The sequence below is a fragment of the Eleutherodactylus coqui genome, chromosome 1 (assembly GCF_035609145.1).
Source record: "Eleutherodactylus coqui strain aEleCoq1 chromosome 1, aEleCoq1.hap1, whole genome shotgun sequence".
NCBI classification, from domain to species: domain Eukaryota; kingdom Metazoa; phylum Chordata; class Amphibia; order Anura; family Eleutherodactylidae; genus Eleutherodactylus; species Eleutherodactylus coqui.
In genome coordinates, this window is record NC_089837.1 from 370,697,388 (window position 1) to 370,722,801 (window position 25,414).

General features: G+C 43.3%; 1 protein-coding gene across 4 annotated transcripts in view; it reads left to right on the plus strand.

Moving 5' to 3' along the window:
• EGFL6 (EGF like domain multiple 6) overlaps positions 1–25,414 on the plus strand; it is a 105,618-nt gene that overhangs the window by 7,952 nt on the left and 72,252 nt on the right. For all 4 annotated transcript variants that reach the window (XM_066578070.1, XM_066578085.1, XM_066578077.1 and 1 more), the window contains exons 2-3: positions 11,152–11,261; positions 16,517–16,609. In XM_066578070.1, coding sequence (XP_066434167.1) covers positions 11,152–11,261; positions 16,517–16,609 — 203 coding nt within the window. The remainder of the gene's footprint in view (positions 1–11,151; positions 11,262–16,516; positions 16,610–25,414) is intronic.

Here is a 25,414-nt window from a genome sequence, read left to right on the forward strand (position 1 = left end):
CGATGGTCTTTATGGCAGGGAGAGCTGGTGCTTGGCTGTCAGATGATAGCCAGGCACCAGCTCTTACACAGCAGAGAATGGAGAAAACCTCCGATCTCTGCTGTGTTAACCTTTTACATGCCGCGGTCTATGCGACCACAGCATGTAAGGGCTGACAGAGGGAGGTGGCTCCCTCTGTCAGAGGATAGCCGGGCACCAGCTCTTACACAGCAGAAAATGGAGAAAACCTCCAATCTCTGCCGTGTTAGCCCTTTACATGCCGCGGTCTATGCAACTGCAGCATGTAAAGGGCTGTCACCATCGGACCTCCGGAATGTGATCAGGGGGTCCTGATGGGTCTCTGTGGCAGTCTCTTAAAGGGACAAAATGTTTAAAAGAAGTAAAAAAAAAAGAGTAAAAAAATTATTAAAAAGATAAAAATAAAAACACTTTTCTCCCTTTACTTTGTAAAAAATTTAAAACAAATACGTCGTAATGACCCAGAGGCAAAATTAGTACATTATTTAACCCTTTAATGACCCCTTTTTTTCCCCCTCTTCTTTTCTTTCTCCCCCTGTTTAAAAAAATCATAACTACTTTATTTATCCATCAACATCGCTGCATGAGGTCTTGTTTTTTGCGGAACGAGTTCTATTTTTCAATGGTGCTATTTAAATTACCATATAATGTACTGAAAAAACTTTACAAAATTCCAAGTGGATTAAAACAAAAAAAAAATGACATTCCACCATCTTTCAGTGCGTTTTGTCTCTACGGCACACAAACTGCAACATAAATGACCTGTTAACCTTACTCTATGGGTCGGTACGATTACTACGATACCAAACTTGTATAGTTTTTTTTTTCGCTGTAGTACTTAATAACTTTTTTATTTTTCTGTCAACCTAGTTGAATGAGGGCTCATTTTTTGCGGGATGTCCTGTAGTTTATGTTAGTGCTAATGTGGAAAACATACGACTTTTTGATCGCTTTTTATTGCATTTTTTCTGGGAGATAGGATGACTAAAAAGTGCATTTCTGGCGTTCTTTATTTTTTTTTCGGACTATGTTCCCCATGTGGGGTAAATAATGCACTACTTTGATAGATCGGACTTTTACAGATGCGGCGATACCAAATATGTATTTTTCTTTTATGATTTTAGATTTTTTATTATAGATATGGCAAAAGGAGGGTGATTTAATTTTTTATCGCTTTTTTTTAAACTGTGAAAAAGTCGCGAAAAAGAAAACTGTTACAATTTGGTATTGGCACAATCGTACTGGCCTGTAGAATTACTTTAATACATTATTTATACTGCTCAGAGAATGCAGTGAAAAATACAAATAAAAAACATGCCAGAATTACAGATTTTGTTAATCTTGCCCCTAGAAAAAAGTGGAATAAAAAGCGTTCAAAATTTTACATGTTCCTAAAATATAGATAAATGAAGATTAGAGTTCATCCCGCAAAAAACAAGGCCTTCTAGAACTCTGGTAATGGGAAAATAACATTAATACGACTCTTGGAATGTGGCGAGACAAAAGCAAACCTTTAAGAAAAAAAATGTTTTAGATGTGCAAAAATAGCAAAACATAAAAAAACTGTATAATCTTGGTATCGCCAGAATCATGTTGACTCAGAGAATAATATTATCACATTATTTATTCTGCACGCTGAACGCCGGAAAAATGAAATCCAAAAAACAAATGGCAGAATTTCTTTTTTTCCCAATTTCCCTACAAATTTTTTTACAAAAGTTATGCAATACATTATATATGCCCAAAAACGATGCCATCAAAAAGTACAACTTTTCCCGCAAAAAACAAGCCCTCATATGGCCGAGTCAATGGAAAAATGAAAAAGTTATGGCTCTTGGAACGCGACTGCAAAATTAGTTGAAATTAAATAATTGGCCCATTTTAAAAACCTGCCCACCAGGGGGGTAAGAAAGGGGTTAAGAGAAGTCTAGGAATTTTAAGTAGCTATATTGTATTTGCATATATTTTGTTCTTTGAACAAATACTCTCAGGTAAATCTTACTGTCTTAGTGGGATGCCCAAATTAAAGCATAGCTGTTGTTTCAGATGACTTTTCAAAATAACTCATCCTGTGAATGTGTAGATGAGGAATAACACTATATGTGACCATTACATGACTTATATCCTATGTTTATCATCAGTTTTTCCTTCTGCAGGCTCCATCTCTAATTCTCAGTTATTCCTGTGCTCGTGTATGTGTCCCGAGTGGGTGAGATCGTGATAGATGTTGAGGATACAATGGAGATGGAGATATTACAACAAATGCACAATATTTATTTATGAACAGAGCAATGGAATTGAATCCTAGGATTATTAATACTTTTTTTTACAATAAGTAACAATAATACTTTGCATTCAGCATGAAATAATAACAGCACCACTTCAAGGATAATATCAATTATACTCAATAATTAAAGGGATTCTGTCACCAGGTTCATGATGTTTGACTCAGAGCTGAGCTACAGGTCACAGAAGTGGTCCGTGCCAGCTTCCCTCCACCTGTGTTATGTGGACTGATAGCTCTCTCCCACATTATAGGGCAGTGGTGGCGAACCTATGGCACGCTTGCCAGAGGCGGCACTCAGAGCCCTCTCTGCTGGCACGTGCCGCTGTCAGCCGCTGACTACCTTAGTGAATAGCGACAGGGGTGCTGCAGCTTCCCTGCCGGTATTCATTCAGCAGCGCTGCAAATGGCGCTGATCCCGGCTCACACTGTGATGTCAGTGTGCACCCGGGATCCTGCTTCCGCCTCCCCTGAAGTCTCCTCTTTGGTTCCGTGAGAGTAGGGGGGGAGGCGTCCGGCAGCACACTGACGTCACACTGGGATTAGCGCTGAGCAGAGGAGCAGCAGCACTTCGACAAGGGGGAGGAAGTAAGTATATGGGTCTCAGGGGGAAGGTATTACTACTGGGGCTGATATAGGGATACTATTAGTAATAGTGTCCCCTACTTTGGCCCCAGTAGTAGTAGCATTACTACTGGGGCCACTGTGGAATGTCACTATTATTACTGAGGCCACTGTGGGATGTCACTTACTACTGGGGCCACTGTGGGGTGTCACTATTACCACTGGGGCCATTGTGGGTTGTCAGTATTACTACTGAGGCCACTGTGGAATGTCACTATTACTTCTGGGGCAACTGTGGGGTGTCACTATTACTGCTGGGGTCACTGTGGGGTGGGGGGGTCACTATCACTGCTGGGGTATGTTTACACATGGCGGAAATGCTGCAGAATGTCCTCAGCGGAAATGTCAGTGGAAAACACAGTCAAAATTTCCCCCCATACTATTTTGAAACAGCCCTGTCCTTTTAAGAACGGCGGAGGTAAAAATCATATGTCGTAATAAGCCCCGCCCCCTGATGTGTTGGCACTTTGCGATAAATAAATGGGTTTTGGGTTGCAGTTTGGGCACTGTCTCTAAAAGGTTCGCCATAATATAGGGAGATAGCTGTAACTCTGCATGCTGTGGGGAAGGAGAGACTGTTGTGACCCATCTCCATGACTCAGAGCTTAGCTCCAAGTCAGGCTTCATGAACCTGGTGGCCGAATACAGTACTTAAAGGGGTTGTCTCGCGAAAGCAAGTGGGTCTATACACTTCTGTATGGCCATATTAATGCACTTTGTAATATACATTGTGCATAAAATATGAGCCATACAGAAGTTATTCACTTACCTGCTCCGTTGCTAGCGTCCCCGTTGCCATGGTTCCGTCTAACTTCGGTGTCTTCTTGCTTTTTTAGACGCGCTTGCGCAGATGCATCTTCTCCCTTCGGCTGGTCTTGGAAGCATCGGCGTTTTGGCTCCGCCCCCTTGTACGCATCATCGCGTAGCTCCGCCCCATGACGTGTGCCGGTTCCAGCCTCCCGATTGGCTGGAATCGGCACGTGATGGGGGCGGAGCTACGCGATGACGCTTACAAGGGGGCGGAGCCAAAACGCCGATGCTTCCAAGACCAGCCGAAGGGAGAAGATGCATCTGCGCAAGCGCGTCTAAAAAAGCAAGAAGACACCGAAGTTAGACGGAACCATGGCAATGGGGACGCTAGCAACGGAGCAGGTAAGTGAATAACTTCTGTATGGCTCATATTTAATGCACGATGTATATTACAAAGTGCATTAATATGGCCATACAGAAGTGTATAACCCCACTTGCTGCCGTGAGACAACCCCTTTAACTTCACTTTATTGCTAACCACCCCAATGCAGTGCTTTAGAAAGGTAGTTCTCATTCCCTGGTACAGTGGTCTCTTTAAATATCACAGTCCATAACCTTGATTTGATCTCTTTGAGTAAGACCGTGTCAGTGCCCAGAATGGTAGCTCTTCCTTTAGCAGGCCTGCTACCATCTTGCCCTTAGTGTTTTTCCGACTTCACCAACAAACTCTTTGGTCTTGGTCCGTTGCTCTGCCATGCAATATCGTGCTTTCCTTCACTGCAGCAGTCAGTCTCAATTTCAAATTGTTCTAGATATGGAAATACTGTGAATTTTGCCACAGAATTTTCCACTGCGCAAAATATACATAATTCCGTTACCTCAAACATACCCTAAAAGAAGAGTTTTGCCCATGGTAACCAACTGTAGCACAGCTTTCATTTTTCAAGAGTAGAATGACATGAAAGTGGAGCTCTGATTGGTTGCTATGAGTGGCAAAGACAGTTTTCGTTTAAACAGTTTCTTAAACCTCCCCCATGTTTCCCTGCTGTCTCCATGTATAGTGTTCTTAAGAACTATCCAGGTCAGGTGTCAACTATAGAGGAGGCTGGACAATGATTGTTCGGCTTCCTGTTAACTCTACGCAGTAATTGCAGAAATCCGTACAGGGAGAGAATAAGGAGGACTGTGCCACTGGAACTGTACAACCACACAGTTCTCCTTTTGATGGGGCAGAGTGCTTCATGAACCCTCTGCTCAATCTTGAAAGGGAGAGGCTTCGCAAGAAAAGACTTTCTTTGAGCTGGATGACCCTTTAAAATGTGAGGTTGCACTGCCACCCAGCCTTAACCCCTTAACGACCAGCCCATAGTCTTTTTATGTCCTGCCCAAGTGGGCTTTATTCTCTGAGGACGTAAAAACATGCGTCCTGCAGAGAATAAAGCCCTGTGGGCTCTGGACGTGACAGCTCCATATTGTTGGTGCCCGCAGATAGCCGACAGCATGGAGCTGTCATCCTGGGCTGCGGGCAGTCCCCCCCCCCCGGCATTGCGATGGCGCTATCCAATGGATAGCGCCGATCGCAATAAAGTTAAAAGAAAAGTTTAAAAAGTTAAAGATTCAGCTGCCCTGATGGATCGGATCCATCAGGGCAGCTGAAATTACTCACCCGGCTTCCCTGATGTCTGCCGCGGAGAATGGGTCCTCCGGGACCCGGCGCGGCTCTTCTGCGCCTGGGCGCCAGACGAATGACGTCACGCGCATGCACAGCAGATTGGGAACCCCAGGGAGTTTAAAATCTCCTGGTTCCCGGCTCCTGAAGGTAGCCGGGAACCAGGGGATGTCCCCGGGGACCGCGGCGAGCGGTCCCCAGGCCGGCGATCGCCGCTATCCCGTGGATAGCGGCGATCGCAAAAAAGTTTTTTAAAAAGTACAAATAAGGTTAATTTCACCTCCCCTCATGGATCGGATCCATGAGGGGAGGTGAAAATACTCACCCCCGGTCCTCAGCAGTGTCCCGGTCTTCCGGGACCTGAGTCCCCTTCTGCGCATGCGCACCCGATGATTGACATCGGGCGCGTGCACAGAGGGGCTCAGGACCCGGGAAATTTAAAATCCCTCTGCTCCTGGCTGCCATGTGTAGCCAGGAGCAGAGGGATGTCCCTGCAGAGATGATCACTGTTATCCAATGGATAGCAGTGATCATTTAAAGTAAAAAAAAGTGTAAAAAAGTTTTTTTAAAAGTTGAAATTTCGTACCTAAGGCCGCCGGATTTATCCGCGGACCTTACCACAGCTTCTGCGCACACGGGCGCGGTGAGCGGTTCCTGATCACCTGTTCGCCGTCATCCAATGGATAATGGCTATCACGTAAAAGTTTTTTTTTAAAGTTAGTTTCATCTCCCCTCACCGATGCGATCGGTGAGAGGAGATGAAACTTTTTACTGGAGGCCTCCGTATTTGCACCCCGACGCGATCCTCATCCGTGAACTTACCCGGATTCTGCACATGTGACCGCCGGCAAAATACCGAACACATGAGCAGGAGTCGGGGAGCCCAGGAAACTTAAAATCCCCTTGCCCTGGAGCAGTGACAGGTGGCATCGTTGAGCGGTCCCCGGTCACGTAATAAAATAGTAGCGATCTACCTTAGGTCAGTCTCACATGACCGGATAGGAATTACGGATTCCGCATGCGTCTGATCCGCGGTAATACGCAGATCAATCACATTGGATTACACATTCCGCTCACATTAGTGGGTTAGAATTGCGTAATCCACTCACAGAAAAGAGAACGCAGCAGGTTCTATTTTATCGTGGCTATCGGCAGCATAGAGCCTATTGTGCTCCATGGTCGCGGATATACCCACAGCCCATACGCAACTACATTGTGTACGGGCTGCGGGTACCCGCGTCATGGCTAAGCGACGGTGCGGGAAATACAAACAAAAAAAAGGTGTACTGCGTATGACCGCCTGTGTGAGTAGGCAGTTATGCGCAGTACATTACGCGGCCGTACACAGGGTCACAGCCGGGCTCACAGCTGGGATCCGCTGCGGGCCTCCGCAAGCGGATTCCACCTATGGCTGCGTGAGCCCGGCATTATTCAGACTGCTACCTGTGATACATATTTTACAAGAAGCCCCGGGAACGCTCGCCTTCATGCAGTTCCAGGAGCAGCTTGTTGAGCGTCTTCTGTCAAGCTCCTCATCAAGCTTACGAAGACTCACGGAACGCCACTTTTTACACCCCATACCCGCTACTGAGCTCACGAAATACCCCCAAAAAGCATGAGAGGAGGGGGATACCCGGTTTTATTGCCCCATGTGCCCAACCCAACCAGCCTCCGTAATTACCCCTGTCTTCGGACATAAAACGCAGTTTATATTATTACCTTTATCTAATAATTAGGGAATGCCAAAAAATTGGGGTTGGTGGGGGGGGATTATTTTTAGGAAGTCAATTTTTTTTCTGTATATTCTGAATTCATGAATGGGTGTGAGTGAGACCTGCCTCTGATTGGCTCAGCGCTGAGCCAACCAGGGGCAGGTCTGACTCACACCCCATTCACACCCACTGCAGGCCGACCGCGCTGAACTCTGTCTGCCGGGACAAGGTGAGTATATATATATATATATATATTTTTACACATTTCTGGATGAATTGCAGGGAAGGGCTTATATATTTAAGCCCTTCCCGACAATTCATCCCGCGATCGCCGGCAGCCCATTGCTTTCAATGGAGCCGGTTGTATTGCCGGCTCCATTGAATTCAATGGGCAAACATCGTTCTTCTCTGCCTCAGCTGTTACAGCTGTGGCAGAGAAGAATGATTTGTCTACTATATGTTCTCAATGGGGTCGGCGCTGCTGCCGCCGGCCCCATTGAGCGCATATAGAGAAGAGAACAGGAATCGCAGATCGCAGATAGGTGCGATCTGCGATTTCTGTTCTATAATTTATCGTACGAGCGCATAAAAAAAGCTCATGTGTCCGATACCATTGCAAAGCAATGGTTTTAAGAAATCGCCGGACGTATGCGCATGCGCAAATCGCATGAAAAAACGCCCGTCTGACTAAGGCTTGAAGATGGAAACTAATTTCAAATGATTCATTTGTATCGGATTCTTTAACATGACGAAAACCTGGCATTTAACAGGAGTGTGTAGAGTAATTATTATTAATAATAATAATAATCTTTATTTGTATAGCGCCAACATATTCCGCAGCGCTTACATAGACAGGGGGATACAGAAAGACAAAAGTACAAACATTACAGAACCACGGTTACATAGTGCTCCAACGAGCTTACATACTACGAATAGTGGGGTGATACAGAAGGTAAAGGGCTGGAGATGTGCGCGGTATGGCGAGGTGGAGAGTGAGCGATGTTATACACATAGACAATGGTCAGACATTTAGCCGTGTGACGGTAGAAACTGTATGACTGCAGGAGCGGTTAATGATGGCTAGCAGGGATTGCAGTCAGTAGGTCAGGGAGCATGTTGTCAGGCAGAGTACAGAGGGGTTTGTTTAGGGAATGCAGTATGCCTCCCTGAAGAGGTGCCCTTTTAGAGCACGTCTGAAGTTCTGCGAGTTCTGGATTGCTCGGGTAGCCTTTGGTAGTGCGTTCCAGAGGACCGGTGCTACTCTGGAGAGTCTTGGAGGCGGGAATGAGAAGTTCGAATTAAAGGGGCGCTCAGTCTGGTTTCGTTAGCAGAGCGGAGAGCCCGGGCTGGTTGATGGATTGAGATGAGGGAGGTGATATAGGGGGGCGCTGCGCTGTGGAGGGCTTTGTGGATGAAGGTAGTGAGTTTAAATTGAATTTTGTATTTAATGGGCAGCCAGTGCAGTGACCGGCACAGGGCAGAGGCGTCCGAGTAGAGGCTGGACAGGACGATGAGCCTGGCTGCCGCATTCAGGATGGATTGGAGAGGGTAATTATATCCACTGTATTTTTTTACTGATCAAATACAGACAGCACATGTACCCATTAAAGTAAATTTGTGTATTCAGGCGTGCACTTTTAATATGGACCAGTTTGCACGTAAAAAGAAGGGGAAAAAAATTGCAGCATGTGCTATTTTAGTCCTTACGGAAAGACCAAAATCGCCTGTGAAAGTCTATGGGAGCATAAAAAAACGTAGTGAACTCAGATGTTACATGCATGTTCGCTATATTTTAAGGCATATTGCCAGGAGCCAGTGAAAACAAAAAAGTTACATCAATTGGGCTTTCTTGCGATTTTTTAATTTTTTTGCATGTGAAAAACGGATGGCACATAAAAAAATCCACAAACTAACGCACAACAAAAACGCATACAAAAGCAGTGAGATCAGTCCGTTTTTCACGGGTTGAAATTGCATGGGCCCGTGTGAATGCACCCTTAAGCATTTTGTGAATTGTGTCTGCATTGTTCTTTTAACTAAAACTGGAAAAGTAGATTCTTCTGATTCATATAGTGCAGAACTGAAATCTGCATATTATTATTTGATATTGCGGCGAGTTAGCTATGCCTTTACAATAACACCTTCTTCTTTCAACACAGCAATATCTGCCACCCATCAGGCTATTAAATACTAATATGAACAGACTTTTTCCTGTGTTACTTGTTCCGCATGAGCTGTTTAAGGGGGATTCTCAAAGCAAAAGGCTTTTTGTACATCAACACTTGTATAATTTGTGGGATTCCAGATGTCTAATGAAAATATAAGCATCACAAGGTTTATTTTTCCAACCAAGATCTGTTGATTTAAAGGCATCTACGAATTATTATTAGGAAGTAGTAGAGAATATGCTATGAAAGCAAATACTGTAACCATTCCAGCTATTTCCTGCATAATCCTATACGTTAATATCATATTGTTCTCATGAAGACCCCAGCAGATAGCTGAACTACCACAACCCTGCAGGCCAATTTGCTCGCTGCTCCATTCACTAATTTAATTTGCTTCCATTACTGAATTTAAAGGGGTCATCAATTTATTTTAAATAGGTCATCAGTATTAGATTGGTGGGGATCCAACTCCCAATACCTCTGCTGACCAGCTATTTGAAGAGGCCCCTATCAATCCAATGTAAGGCTTGGGTCACACAGGACGGAATTCTTGCGGAATAGCCGCACCGAAAAACTGCGAGAATTCTGCTGGAAAAGAGCAGCTTTAAAACCCGTGGCCGTTAGCCGCGGCTTTTGGAGCGATTTTGCCGTCAGCATTCCGCTGGGGCTTTCTCTCCCCATAGAGAGGAGAGAGGCCGCTGCGGAAAAGAGAAAATAATTGACATGCTGCGGAATTGAATTCCACGCCGCATGTCAGTTTTTGTACGGCTTGGCCACAGCTTATATCAAATGAACCAAATGAAATGATTCTTGATGTTTGCGATTCCACTGCTTCACGTTATCTGCAGTGCCTGGACCAGAGCAGGCATCAGTTTGAAAGCAAGACAAAAATATTTAGAGAAAAAAAATATAATTTCTGTATGAATTAATGAATTGTATATTAATAAACACAGACTTTATAATTATGCAAAATGTGTATACATTTTTTGGGACACTGTATTTAGATATTATAGATGCTATCACTGGCGTAACTATAATGGATGAAGGGGAGCGGAGCAGGGGGAAGAGAGAGAGATCTGTCTCACTCTTCCTCCCGCTCCGCTCCCCCCCCCCCCCCCCCGCCCACCGCAGCCCACCCGAGCCTGCTCGGATCACTAAGCAGTTACTCGAGAAGAGCGATGCTCGCTCGAATAACTGCCTTACCGAGTAGTGTCGCTCATCTCTAATAATCATGTCAAGACAACCTGTGAGCGGAGAGAGAGAAAGTAATGTCATTGTGTATTATCATCATTTCATAGTTTGTACTTTTACTGCAGTTGTTTTTTTTTTTGTTTGTTTTGTTTTCCAAAACTGCGACTTGCTCCAAAAGTAGAGTACTATTAACCTTTGAGTAGAAGTGTCTCAAGCTATAAACACATAATTACTGTCAGGGCTCCTTCACACTGTAGAGAGAGAGTGAAAATGCATGATTGTGAAACCAATGATTTTCAATGGTTTCATTCTTATTTGCGATGTTTTCACTCCTGCGGAGCTGCCTAAAAAAAAATCACAGCATTTCCTTTCTTTTCACTATATCTCCCACTGTTTTCAATGGGGTGGCAGCAGAAGCATCAGCCCCGTTGATAATAATGGGAGAATATCGCAGTCCTCTACCGGGGCTGTGATTGCTGTGGCGGAGATGAAGGGAACCCCCGCAGGGATGCGAGGCTGTTTCCATGTGAAAACGCCTCCCATCCAAGGGTTTTCAGAAGGATAGCGAGGCGATATTGGTCTGTGAATCACGACCTGATATGGTCCTCGCCAGTGTGCAGGAGCCCTCAATGAACCAAAGAGATTGTGGTTTTTTTCTAAACTTTCAATTTAGCTTTAGGAAGCTATTGACAAAAAGAATTAATCAATGGTATTATCCTTTATTTGTATCTCTAGAAGGCATCGACAGCTCATACCATCCTTAAACACACCTGGACTATGTAAATATGGAACCAAAACCGAGTGCTGCTATGGTTGGAAACGAAATACCAGAGGTCAATGTGAAGGTAAACGACACAATTCTGATCCCAAACGAACCTTTTATATTTCATGCAATAATAATTGCCTTCTCCCATAATGCTGTATTGTACTGACTGTGATTGCCCAAGATTTCCCCTGAAAAGATTATTCCACACACTTTATATGAAAGGACTGGACTGCGTAATTACCTAATAAGCTCTAAAGATTTCGCACATCTCTATGCAGAATTCTGATATAGCCGAGTCTCTCCTTAACCCATTAAGGACCAGGTGCGGTAAATATACGGCGCCTGGTCCTGGGCTTAAAACCCCACGATAGTAAAATTACGGCGGCGCTTTAAGTCTCCTGCTCTGCAATCAATCAGAGACAGGACAGGTTGTCAGCTGTTAGTAACAGCTGATAACCTGGAGGAGAACGCAGGAGGGGGTTTTAACCCTTTCTGCCTTTTCCTTCCCCAAGTACACAGCGCTCAATGAGCACTGTGTACTAGAAAGTGAGAGTGGAAGGGTGTCTTTCACTTTGGGAGGTCGGGGGGTCACATGACCGCCGGGTTCCCTGCTACAGCAGAGCTGGAGGGTCATTCTAGACCCTGGCCAGCTCTGCAGGTGACTAATGTCACTACAGGGGTTGTTTTCCTTTGTAACTGGGGCTCCTATGGACGCCCCAGCTACAGTGGGAAAGTGTCAAATAAAAAAAAATTTAAAAAAAGTGAATGCCCCCCAGAGGTCTTATATGACGTCATTGGGGGACATAGATAGTAAAAAACATAATTACATACACAAATAAAACAAAATTCCAGAATAAAACAATATATACATAAGAAAGAAAATAACACAAAGCCAACGCCAACCAAAACCGTTGCCGTATGCGCCCTGTAAACCAAAAGTATACATACCATATATCAAAACATCTGAAATAAATAGAGGAACCTGTTCCCATGCTTTATTTTAGCATAACTATACTAATTTTTTTTTTTTAAATAACTAAATGTTAAAAAAATCTTTTTTTAGCATTTTACCGCCAATAAAACTAAAAAACGGGAAAAAAGTCAGTGCAAAAGATATTTTAAAAAATCATATTGGGGGAATGCTAATTATTGGAGTACACTAGAGATAGCAAAAGTGTATTCATTCTGGTTGGCTGATTGGAAAGTGATGACATATCCTCGCACACTCTTTACGCTTTACCAAGATTAGAGTTATACACTTTATTAACTACTCTATGTAGAGGTTACATATTCTTAGGCCTCTATCACATAGAACATTGTATAAGTAAAGCACCTTTAAAATTGGTTGTCTGGTTTGGACAAGCTGTCTGTGTGATAGGTCTCCTAATTGTGTGCTGTAAAAAACGTGAAAAGCCATATAAAAATTAAAAGGGACTTCAATATTGATGACCTATCCTTATACATTATATGTAGTCAATATCTGATTGGAGAGGGTTCAACTTTTGGACCCCACAAATCTCATATTGATGACCTATTGTAAGGGTGAGTCATTGGTATTTAAAATTCCCAGAAAACCCTTTCACGCATTATATTGCGTCCAATTGTTGGGCTTCAAAAAGTGAGAGTAGCTCTGTTCTTGCTAATAGCCGGAAGTGCCAAAAGTAATGATCATGGCGAAGGCTCTTTTCCTGGGGCTTCTTCTCACTAGTCGTATTGAACAATAGTTAGTATATCCTCAGAAGGATTTTTTTTCAATAACAAGAGGCAAATTTAAGCCTTTTTCAATATTATTTAACTAACCAATTCCAGACGCTTTTAATAGAAAGTTCACTTCTTCAAAGCCTACCTCTATCCTATTCAGCTCTGCAGCTGCTGACCATTGTTAAGGATACAATGCAGATTTATTGTGGACTTTTTGGCGTGGAAAATCCACAGTGGATTCAAAGTGTGTGAACAGACTCTCACTGCATGTCTGCAGTTTTCTCCAGCTCTTCAGTGCATAGTTCTGGGCATGGGAGTGTTTTTTTAATCATGGTGTTTATCTGTTATGGCCGCCTGCAGACGGCCGGCTCGGATCCAGCAGCAAGAATTCTCGCTGCGGGACCCGACTCGAGTGCCTGCAGAGAGCAGTGCATGCTCACCCGCGCCCCGCGGCCCCCGGCTCTTGAGTGACATTTCTGTGCGTGGCTCTGCGAGTCCCGCACAGAAACAGAGTATGCCGCAGTTTGTTTGCTGCGCGAGATTTCGCGCGGCCAAATTGCGGCCATCTGCATAGGATTGCGTTTGTTCCTATGCAGGCTTCCAGCGGCGGAAATCCCGCGAGATTTCCGCCTGTCTGCAGGCAGCCTGAAGTGACTTTATGTACAGAAGTGTGAAAAAAAAATTGTATCACATGCTCCATTTGGTGTTGGGTACTGAAAACAGTAAGCAAGCTGCATAAAACTTTAAATTTAATTAAAAAAAAAACATTTGGAACAGTTTACTGAGTTTTTATGCTGCTAAGGGTGGGTTCACATCTGCCTTGGGGATTCCACTTTCCTGCTCCATTTGGGACGGGGAGGAAAGGGGAATCCTCATGGCTGAAGGGCTCCATGTCTGGACGGAATCGGACAGCGCCAGTGGATCCCATTGACTATAATGAGGTCTGCGTGCTTTTCGCTCAGCTGGATGGCTTCGGGATGGAAGAAAAAGCACTGCATGCAGTGCTTTTTCCTCTGGTATTTTCAGCCGCATCCGTGATGGGACCAATGGCTGCAGGTTCCTACGCAGATGTGATACTGGCTTTACTTAGTTTTCAGCATCAACCATTGAATGAAGCATGTGATGCAATTTTTTTGCACACCTCTGTATTTCTGCACTATTATCATCTGTTACTTCCTGGCAGCAAGCACGCTGTGAATCATTTTCTCAGTGCATCAGGTATGCGTCTCAGTATTATATCCGATGCCCTGAGACACTGAGACTGATGCACAATGCATTGTGGAGTCACAGAGCGGGTGCGCTGGGAAGAGAAGCTGAATGTAACTTCGTGTTAGGGGTGATGGATTCAGTACACCTGCTGCTGGCAAGTGATAGATCACAACATTGCAGAGGTACGTAAAGTTATAATAAGAGTTAAAAAAGCATTTTGTAATATTCAATAATATTTCAGCTCCATTGTGGATTTTGCGGTTTTTTTTCTGAACCAGGTGGATTTTTTTAAAAATCTTATCCACATGGCATATACTGTAAATGCTTCAGATTTTCTATGCAGAAAGCCACAGCATTTATGCTCTGTGTGACCATATCCTGAAGCAGCTGTCTCAATAGTCTTCAGCTGTGTAGCTGAATAGGTTAGGGACGGCTTTTGAAGTGGGATTTTATATTAAAAATTTCCAGAATCAATTAAAGGGGTTGTCCAATTTCCCCTTTTCAATAAGACCTTCTGTGCTAAAAAAAAACCCCTCTTCAATAAGAACCCTGGGTTATCAACAGAGATAAACTTACCCCTCCACGGACACCAGCACGGCATCCAGTACTGTAACTTGGTCCAGGCATTTGTTGTAACAGATGATGTCACAAGAGGCTGCAATGTCACCTTCTTATACTCCTGATATCATGATGCTCAGCATGTGAGTGTCGATGCCAGGAGAACAGGCAGTGCTGCTGCAGCCTGTCATTGGCTGCAGCAGTCATCTGATTTCTGACACTCGCAACCAGGCGGAAGTGACACATTAAATGTATAAACTCACTTACCACACAACCTTGCATGCTAAAGCAGATGGTAAAGCTGAATATAAAAGCAAGGGATTAGTTCGTATGTTGGCCAATGAACTTAAGCTGCAAGGCCACGACAAGGCTTCTCGTGTCTTGCAGTCCCTACTCTAGCAAGACACTAAACAGGCAGCACAGGACACCAAACACCCTGCAAGCTGACCAAACACTACACACACAGCAAGCTGCAGGCTGACCAGACACTACTCACACAGCAGACAAGACTGAGGAAATATAGCTTCCTCATTGCAGGGGGGTTGGGGTATATATCTACACCCAGACCCAGGGGATTGGCTGACCTGAACAACCACACCCAGCCAGCTTAATTAACCCTCACCTGTGCAGGTGTGCTCCTGGAACCCTGTAGAACAACAAACCCCAGCAGCACAACCTAACAATCTGTTACAGCAATCTTCAGGACTGCAGCCAGCTACAGCATTAGATCCTGGCGGGTACGGAGGCGTAAGTATCTCTTTATTTAATATTTTACTCCAGGGAATCCTATTGAAAAGGGGTTGTCCAGTAACCGGATAACTCCTTTAAATATATTGAACAAAGTGTTACAATCACTTGGTCTTTGTGTTAAACAAAAATGAAAGTATGCTAATACTGTAACGCAATTTCTCCCTCTGAGGAGATGCTGACTTGTTCAATATTGCCCTATTAAAGAGTAATGCTTGAAGGTTTGGAGTCATTTAAGGTATAGTAGACTGCATGGACCGAGTTAACTAATAACACTGCTCAACAGCATTTTTGCATCTGGTGTGCGATATATCAATTCTTATGGATATTTGGGTGTAGAATCTGAATTTACCTTTAGAAATGATGTATCACGTAAGGTTTTTATGTAATTTTGATTTTTTCCATTTTTTAAAAACGGTTTTTGTGTTTGTGCTCATTTTCTGGTAAATTATTTATATAAGATTAAATCAGTGACTAAGCTAAACTCTTTATTTGAATGTAATACACAGTGGATGAAGTTTTAAAAATGGTCACTAAATGGCAGAACAATGTAGTTGAGCAGGAAGGTTACCGACATGAGCCTATCTGTACTGCTCTTTAGTGTTTGTTGTAATCTGCATGAAGCACTTCTCTTCATTCTTACCTCCACATATCAGTATTTTTTGAGTTTCATTCACAAATACATTACCAGAAAAACATTATTGAGTTCTGAGTGTTATTTTTTTTTTTTAAACCAGACAATATTTGGCAGTACTGTATTATTGTCGATGTAATAGTGCTACGTATCTCAGAAATGTGACATGATAGATAGAATCTGATTCTTCCACTGAATTCAGCACTCCGAAATTAGTTGAATCAACCTGTTTCCAACCAGATACAGAAAAAATATTGGGGTTTTTTTCTGTATTTAAAACCAGACAATATTTGGCAATACCATATTATTGTCGATGTAATAGTGCTATGTATCTCAGAAATGTGACATGATAGATTGAATCTGATTCTTTCACTGAATTCAGCACCCCAAAATTAGTTAAACCAACCTGTTTTCAAACCAGATACAGAAATGTTTTTTGATTAGTTGACCAGTGTGATTTATTGATGTTTCTTGTCATTCTCCAGCTGTATGTGAACATGGCTGTAAGCATGGCGAGTGTGTGGGACTAAACAGATGCAAATGTTTCCCCGGATACACTGGAAATAGCTGCAGTCAAGGTATGTAAGCCTACATCAGTGATGTGTATATTAAAGGGCTTTCCAGGTTATATAAAAATGTACAGAGGGAAAGAAAGGGTTGAAAATAGTAAACTGGTCCAGCACTACTGTTCCCGTCTTCACTGCCAGCCTTATTTACATTGACTGCAGTGATGAAGTCCCATAAATACATGCGACCGATGCAGCAAATAACTGACCTCAGCGGCATTAGCTCGAAACTGCTGAGGTCAGTGGTTGGCTGCAACAGTAAATGTGTGTATTTAGACACTTTACCACTACAGTCAATGTACAAAAGACCAGCAGCAAAAATAGGAACGGCAGCATTGGGGGAATTGAGTAGTGAATATACAAGGGGTGGACAAAAATATGGAAACACCGTACAAAATGCGTGCCTGAAGTTACATGGGATTATAAATCATATTTCAATAAGACACATAGAGACCAATTTTAAGTGGAGGTAATATGACACAGATGCTACCGGGCAGAAGTTAACATCTGCCCAAGCAGCAAAGTTCCATTGGTCAGGGGTTTGAGCCACTTCGAAACCAGCTGGCTCCCAAAACCACCCAGAGCAGAGCAAGAGGTGAAGTAAACACAAATTTGTCAGGAAAGCAGGGCAGCTCAGTGCTAATCATTAAAATCCCATGCATTTCGTATGGTGTTTCCATATTTTTAGACTTCTTTGGCAAATTTATGCAAGATGGAACAATGCCTCTACAGCACCACCTGCTGGAAGGTAGCATTCCTGCAAGTGAATGTCTGATAATTATGTGTGATTTTAAATATTGGACTCACTGAAGTTCTGTATTCTTGGCTTAATGATTCTGAAAGTTATAAACTGTCTGAGATATTGAAATTTGGTTAAAAGCCCAGAATTTTATATTAGTCATTTAATTCCTATTCCTAGCTACAGAGAGTCAGTTGCTCTAAAGAATAGAAATCCAGAACTCTTGTGCACAAAGAAGGTAGCCCACTGTATCCGATGTAGCCAAAGAGGTCGTCGGCAGTTCTAATCTGAGACAGTTCCAGAATATTCACATGACAGAGGATAGCCCTCCCGAGATGAACTCATGTGGATGTTCAGACGCCTGGTTACATTGTAATAAATCATGTAACATTCTCTATTGTCTGTCCTACTCCTATGACTGGGAAGATGGAAATGATAAAGGTTATTCGGTCAGGTTGGCCTTCTGAATCAAAATGCTGTTTGTATGAACTGTAGAACAGCATATTATAAGGTCTCTGGGACGTTTCATTTCCGAGAAGTAGATTTTCCTATTAAGCATGATTGCTATCTGTGTTTATTGACAGAGCTGCCAAAAGAGAGAAATGTCAAAATTTCATTTGCTTTTGGGTTAGCTCCAAACCCATTCTCTACATTCGTAGCATAAGGGAGTCCATGCCGGAGACATCCTGGTTTCCCTTCTTGTCTTTATTCCCATAGATGATGATTCATGAAAGCTGTTTAGGTTTGGGTTACTAACTATAAACCATAAATTACAATTTCTACCTAATTCAAGTCTAGATGATGGATTTGTTTTCTCCAGAAAAGTATTAAAGAGATACAATGTATTACTGTAGATGTAGAGCCCCTTTATTAGTCTTGAGAATGGCAGTAAACTTTTACTCTCTGATGTCATCCTAATGAAACCTACCGTAGAGACCACCAATACAGATCTGCAGCCTTCAAGATGCATGTAGCCCCTGACCGAGAGGCAGCGTAAAAATCACTGTTTATTACTAGAGATGTCAGAAGCCAAGTATGACGCAGAAGTACAGCTGAGACCTTCCAATCTGTGGTGATCTTGTTACAATGCTGATACATGTTGGTGGGAGAACTGGAATGAGCTGCAGGGAAATGAAGCATTACATCTTGTATCTCTCACTGAAATCACTGGGATATGCAGTATTTTTGATGGGCAGTCACAGCTTACTAAAGCCTAGAGCTGTAGGTTGTAGAGAGAGGCCCTGGATATGAATCTACATCCACTCAACCAGAACGTCTTCTTCCTTTAGAGGGCATTCAGACGTTGCTGATTTGTTGCAGATTTTGCTACAGATCTGCAGCAGATTTCACCCCTTCAATTTGAAGTTAACTGAAAGGGTGAAATCTGTTGCAGATCTGCAGTAAATCAGTGACATGTGAACGCACCTTGGGCCTATTTCACACGAGCGTCAAAATTGCGCTGAAGTTAGCCACGCATAAAATCACGGCCATCGATCCTGAAAATTGTGTGAATGGACGATTTTATGTGAGCTTCATTAGTGTTTTTTTTATCCATTCACACTGCTAAGTGCAACGTATTGCTGAAAAAATGCGTTGCTGATCGGAATTCCTTCGGTCGGCAGAAATCCTCAGAATGACTTAAATAGAGGCACCTGTTAACTTTTCCTGGCGTTGGACGCTGCTAAAATCCCTCCCCCTCCCTTTTTTGCAGCTCCCATAGGAGTCTATGGAGGGTCCAAAGATGGGCAAGACCTATATTTTTCCGCAGCAGGAAATTTTGGTAACTGAATTCAGTCGCTGATGTCCTATCTTTTTAGGCAAGATTTTTTTGCGCACCTAAAAATCGTTTGTCTGAATGATTCCATAGGAAACCATTGGTTCAAATGGTCGCAATTAACTTAGCCATGCAATAATGCTCTTGTGAGGCCTTACTCTGAACATACAGTATGAATGACAGCCCTACACAAATCTAACATACAAAAACTAATGCTACAAAGGAAAAACATGCTTCTCAATTTAATCACAAGTTCTCTCAAGAAGTGCAACCTGATGATCCTTGGCCCCAGTGCAAAATAAGTAACAGAGACCCACCATGTGCCATTTATAACACTGCTATCTAATTAGACTAAAGTCTAAGTGCCACTACTACCTCTGTGCCTCTGTAGCTATACCCCTCATTCCCACATTAAATTACAATGGTCATGTCAGTTTTATTAACTCCTTCATTCCTTGTGCCGGTACTGGTGTACCTTGTCGACACCGGAAGCATAGGAGGAGAGTAAGTGTAGGCATTTTGACAGCCAGGTGATGCCCACAGGTGCTGGTTGGCTGACTGCCGACAGCATGGAGTCTTGGTTATATGCCACTGCTCTCACTGTCCCTCAGTGGTGCTGTCCGTAGTAAGTTTTTCCCCCGGGCTCCTTTTGCTCCCCTATCCTCACCTGTCACAGGCTGTGGCCAGCGCTGCATTTGTACATTGCAGCACCGCTGCTGTTAGTGTCCCCGGCCATGCGAGGGTGTCAGTGCCGGCAGCGCAGGCGGATACTACGCTCTGAGTCTGAGGATCCTGTTGTAACCCTACCCCTAACACTAACGCTCATCCTAACCCTTCCACCCAGCAGCCTAACCCTAACCCTTCCACCTTGCATCCTAACCATAATCCCACCAGCCAGCAGCCTAACCCTAAGCTTCCAGCCATCAGCCTAACCCTAACCCTTCACCGAGCATCCTAACCCTAACCCTCCACCCAGCAGCCCAGCCCCTACCTCTACCCGATGCCATAACCCGAAGCCTCCAGGCAGCACGTATCTCCACCCAGTTGGGGACTCTAACACGGTTGGCAGGAGTGGACAGCAGCCGGTAGTAGCGGAGATTGCAGTCTCTTAGTAATGGAGTGTACATGCCACAGGGGCATGTGTAGCTGTTAGGCTGGCCCTTCCCACTACTCTACCCAGCCTACCCTTGTCTCCACCCCCTACTTCCGGTGGAGAGAAGATACACCATTACCCCTCATGCCTTCATAGTTATTTGGGGTTATCGGATTATTCTTGCAAACCGATATATTATTCTGCCACAGTGATCAACTCCAAAACAATTATACTGTCAAAAAATATATTACTGTTAGATACAACAAGGAATACTCCAGAAAAATACTAAAGATCCTCCTCCTAAGATACAGAATAGCAACCAAATACTTAATTGTTAGGTTTTATATATATTAAATTTCATTGTCCCAGAGCTGATTATTTATTTAATGACACTGTTTTTTTGTTTTATTAGTTTACATTTAGAAGCCATGATGATATTACATATATAAATGTCTTAGGCAGCGTTTGTGGTAGAGATTGAGATATTGTTGGCACCATATGCATTTAGCATGAATGCGTTTGGACTATGGCTGTAGGGATTGACAACCTGCGTCATCAGTAAGCGCTCTGCGCATGCTTGGGACTTTACTTCTGGTTCCCAGATACAGTGAACACTTTGAGTGCTATGGTCAGCCAATCACTTCCTTTCCCAGTTGATCTGATACACACGTGGGTGTCATGTGAGCATATAAAAGCTGATGGAGACTTAATCCCACCCCCTAAAGATGATGCAAAACGTGTATCGGGGTTGCATTGTCACTCATTGGTAAGTTAGGTTTCATCTCTCTAAGTTTAAGAGTGCATTCAAGTGGAAAGATAGAACAATACTTCTACAGTGCCACCTATTGGAAGGCAGTATTCCTGCAAGTAACAATGACTGGGAATAGTGAGACAAAGCCAGAATATTCATGCACAGACAGCTGTTTCAGGGTGATTGCCCTTCATCAGTGTGCAGGAGATTTCTGGGTTGGCTAGTTAGAGGCCTATGACGTGGGTCAGGAGGGGTATTTTTTCTCCTTACGGAGAGCACCCAGAAGGTGTAAGGAGACTTATAATGCCATTCATGCTCCTCTCGGAAATATGCAAATGGCAGATGGAACAATACCTCTGCAGTGCCACTGGAAAGCAGCATTCTGTTCTATTTTATTATTACAAGACTTGTTAAAAAGCCTGACATTTACTTGCATGAATGCTGCTTTCCAACAGATGGTGCTGTTGAGGTATTGCTCCATATTCCATTTGCATATTTCCCAGAGGAGCATGAATGGACTTATTAGTCTCATCACACCTTCTAGGTGCTCTCCTTAGGGCTCAGTCACAGCGGCGCCGGTGTACGGGTGCCGATGCGCCCGTGTGACTGAGCCCTTCAGGAGAAACAATACCCTACTGGACCTAAAAGTGTATTCACATGGGTAATTTTCACGCATGAGTTCCATAACATTGTGAAATGGATGGAACTTGCACATGAAAAGAACATATTACGTTCAATCTGAGATAGAAAAATTGCAACGTGCTATTTTTGGCCAATTCTTGTTTAAGAATCGCCCCTTTATTTCCTATGAGAAACTGAAAAAAGAAATTAAAATTGCTTCAGACTTGCATATCATGCGATTTGCATGCAAGTGCAATGTAATTTTTACCACTTCAATGTGATGTAAGCACATGCGATTTTTTTTTTTCACACGTGAAAACCACATATACAGGGATGCGATGCAATCAGGTTTTAATACTGAAATGCATCGCGAATACAGCAAAATGGAGTGTTAATATAAGTTCGATTTTCTCTGACCTATATCACACGCTCCTGTGCGAATATGGCCTTGGCTTTCTATTCTATATCTTATGAGGATGATCTTCATTATTATACAATACCGATTGACCATTGCTGGAATGTATCATGGTTACCCTAGAGATTATTGATTTACTTCGGATTCTAATTATTAGTATTATATATAAATATTTATTCTACTTTGTAGGATCATTGCATGTGTCTTGGGGATTTTATAAATCTATTCATCTGTTTGTAATTTTGGTCATCTGTATCCAATACTGTTCTCCTACTTCATGCTATACATTTAGTGCATATTTTTCTGGAGTTTTCTGTGTCCTTTTATGTTTTTAGCAAATATTTTTTCAATAAAGTAAAATATTGTTTGACAGTGTTATGCTCTGGCTCTTTTCTGGTATTAAAAAAATACCTATATGGTATTGCTTTAATTATAATGACTGATAGAATAGAAATAACATACTTTTACAGCATAGTGAATATCATTTTTAAAGAATTCCCAAAAAACAATGACAGAATTGCTATTGTTTTGTCCACCCTCCCCAAATTGGGGAGACAGTAAGATGATTGGGAAAAAAAAAGAGAATGTCCTGCACGGGTTGGCAGTTGGAAGTTCAGTTAGGAGTTAGCAGTTAAAGTTCGAGAGAGGATTAAAGGGGTTGTCCCGCGCCAAAACGGTTTTTTTTCTTATTCAATAGGCCCCCCGTTCGGCGCGAGACAAACCCGATGCATGTGTTAAAAAAAACAAAAACGTTTAGTACTTACCCGAATCCCCGTGCGGCGGCGACTTCTTACTTACCTTACTAAGATGGCCACCGGGATCTTCACCCACAATGCACCGCGGGTCTTCTCCCATGGTGCACCGTGGGCTCTGTGCGGTCCATTGCCGATTCCAGCCTCCTGATTGGCTGGAATCGGCACACGTGACGGGGCGGAGCTACGCGATGACGCGTAGAAGGGGTGGAGCCATAACGCCGCTCGTGCCGAGACCCAAGAGAAGGGAGAAGACCCTTCTGCGCAAGCGCGTCTAATCGGGAGATTAGACGCTGAAATTAGACGGCACCATGGAGACGGGGACGCCAGCAACGGAGCAGGTAAGTGAATAACTTCTGTATGGCTCATATTTAATGCACGATGTATATTACAAAGTGCATTAATATGGCCATACAGAAGTGTATACCCCCACTTGCTTTCTCAGGACAACCCCTTTAAGTAAGAGCAGGAGGGGGATAGAGGAGTTTATAGTGCTGTGAGAAGGAAAGGTATAGTTATTAGGCCTCAATAACACAGGTGACACAGCATCGACACGAGAAAATCACAGTGTCCGTGCGATATCACTGCGGTTTCTCGCGTTGATACCACAATTTTGTAGCACTACAAAATTGCATGTGGTGCTACAAAGTCGTGGATTTTGGGGGGGGTGGGATAGATCATCAGTAGTTGATCGGCTGGGGTCGTCAGTGCCACAAATACAGAGAGGTTGGAGCGGAAGCAGCGGAAGTCTTGCATTGATTTCAATGAGAGCCATGCCTGCAGTTACAAGCACCAGCCACTACACAGAGGTCAAGGTTTAGGTTATAGCTTTGACAGTAGGATTTCCTACTGTCAAAGTTGCATCACACAGCACGAAAATCGTGTTTTTGTGCAATGCGATGCAACAGAGAGGAAAGCTCTATGGGGAAACATGAGCTACAAAACTTCACGAGTCGCACACATTGCGGGACCCGCAAGGTTTTCGTGTCGGGATGTCGTACACTCCACAGCATCTGTTTTGCGGAGTGGTTTGCCATTGCCTTCTCCAGTCATCTTTTACCCCCCCCCAGCAAGCTGGGTACTCATTTTCCTGACCCCGGAAGAATGGAGGGCTGAGTCAACCTTAACCCCTTAAGGACCAGGTTGTTTTGTACCTTAAGGACCAGACCCTTTAGGGATTTTACCCATGTGGCGGTTTTACTGCTCTATTTTTTTTCCTTTAGCTACCAAAATTATTTTTGCTGCGTTTTTTTTCCGTGACATATAGGACTATTTTTTTAATATCTTTTACACTGACTTTTTTTCCCGTTTTTTAGTTTTATTGGGGGTAAAATGCTAAAAAAAATGATTTTTTTAACATTTATAGTTTTTTTAAAAATTATTTTTATATTTACACTAAAATAAAGTATGGAAATGGGTTCCTCTATTTATTTTGGACGTTTTGATATATAGTATGTATGGTTTTGGTTTACAGGGCGCATACGGCGATGGTTTTTGTTGGCGTCTGCTTTGTGTTATTCTCTTTCTTTTGTATGTATTGTTGTTTTATTCTGTTATTTTGTCTTACTGATGTATGTAATTATGTTTTTTACTATCTATGTCCCCATGACGTCATGTAAGACCTCTGGGGGACATTCACATTTTTTTTTTTTTAACTTTATTTGACACTTTCCCACTATAGTTGGGGCGTCCATAGGAGCCCTAATTATAGGGGAAAGCAACCCCTGTGGTGACATTAGTCTAAGTCTGACCCTCCAGCTCTGCATAGCAGGGAATCCCGGGAGGTCAGATGACCCCCTGAGGCTCCCGTACTTTCCCCATACAGTGGTCATTGAGTACTGTGTATCCTGGAAGCAGAAGGCAGGAAGGGTAAAAAACCCCTCCTGCCTTCTGCTCCGGGTTATCAGCTGTCACTAACAGCTGATAACCCGTTCCTTCCTCTGACTGATTGCAGGAGACTTAGAGCACCGCAGTATTTTTACTATCGGCGGTCCTCTAAGCCCAGGACCAGCCGCCGTATATATACAGTGGCTGGTCCTAAATGGGTTAAGCCGGCTACCTGAACCATGCAGGGATTGAACCCGCAACCTTCAGGTTCCGCAGCATACCTTCCATAGCATGCTATGAAAAAGCGCTTTTTCCTGCACACAAGTAGACAGGTCACGAATTTTGCATCCTCATCTAGCGAGGGCGCAAGAAAATCTGTACTGCGCATGTCCAATGGTGAGTTATCCGGATCATACGCAGCACAGATAAAAAGAAGACAAGTATGCGGAGTCACCGGCTGGGCCCAGAGTTGGATTCCGCTGCGGGATCCCATATCCAGAATCCGACCCGGTCATGTGCAGCCGGCCTTATACCAATGAAACAGCCTCTCTAATAAATGTGCCAATGAAAATTCATTAGTGTGTGTGAAGAAGTTTTACAACGTGCTTCAGCCAGCAAAGCATATCATGAGATCTCTGGTCTCATTAATCAAAAACGTGTATGTATCTACTAACATGTCCCCGGGTATTACACAACAACAGCTGTGTGTGAAAACCAAAAAAGATCATTTACAAACCATAACCTCCCATAACCTGTTGCAAATTGCAGGGGTAATGAAGGCATTCCTGGTATATGAGTACATATATTGTGGAGCGTTCCCCCTCAGTGCTTAAAAAGAAACCACA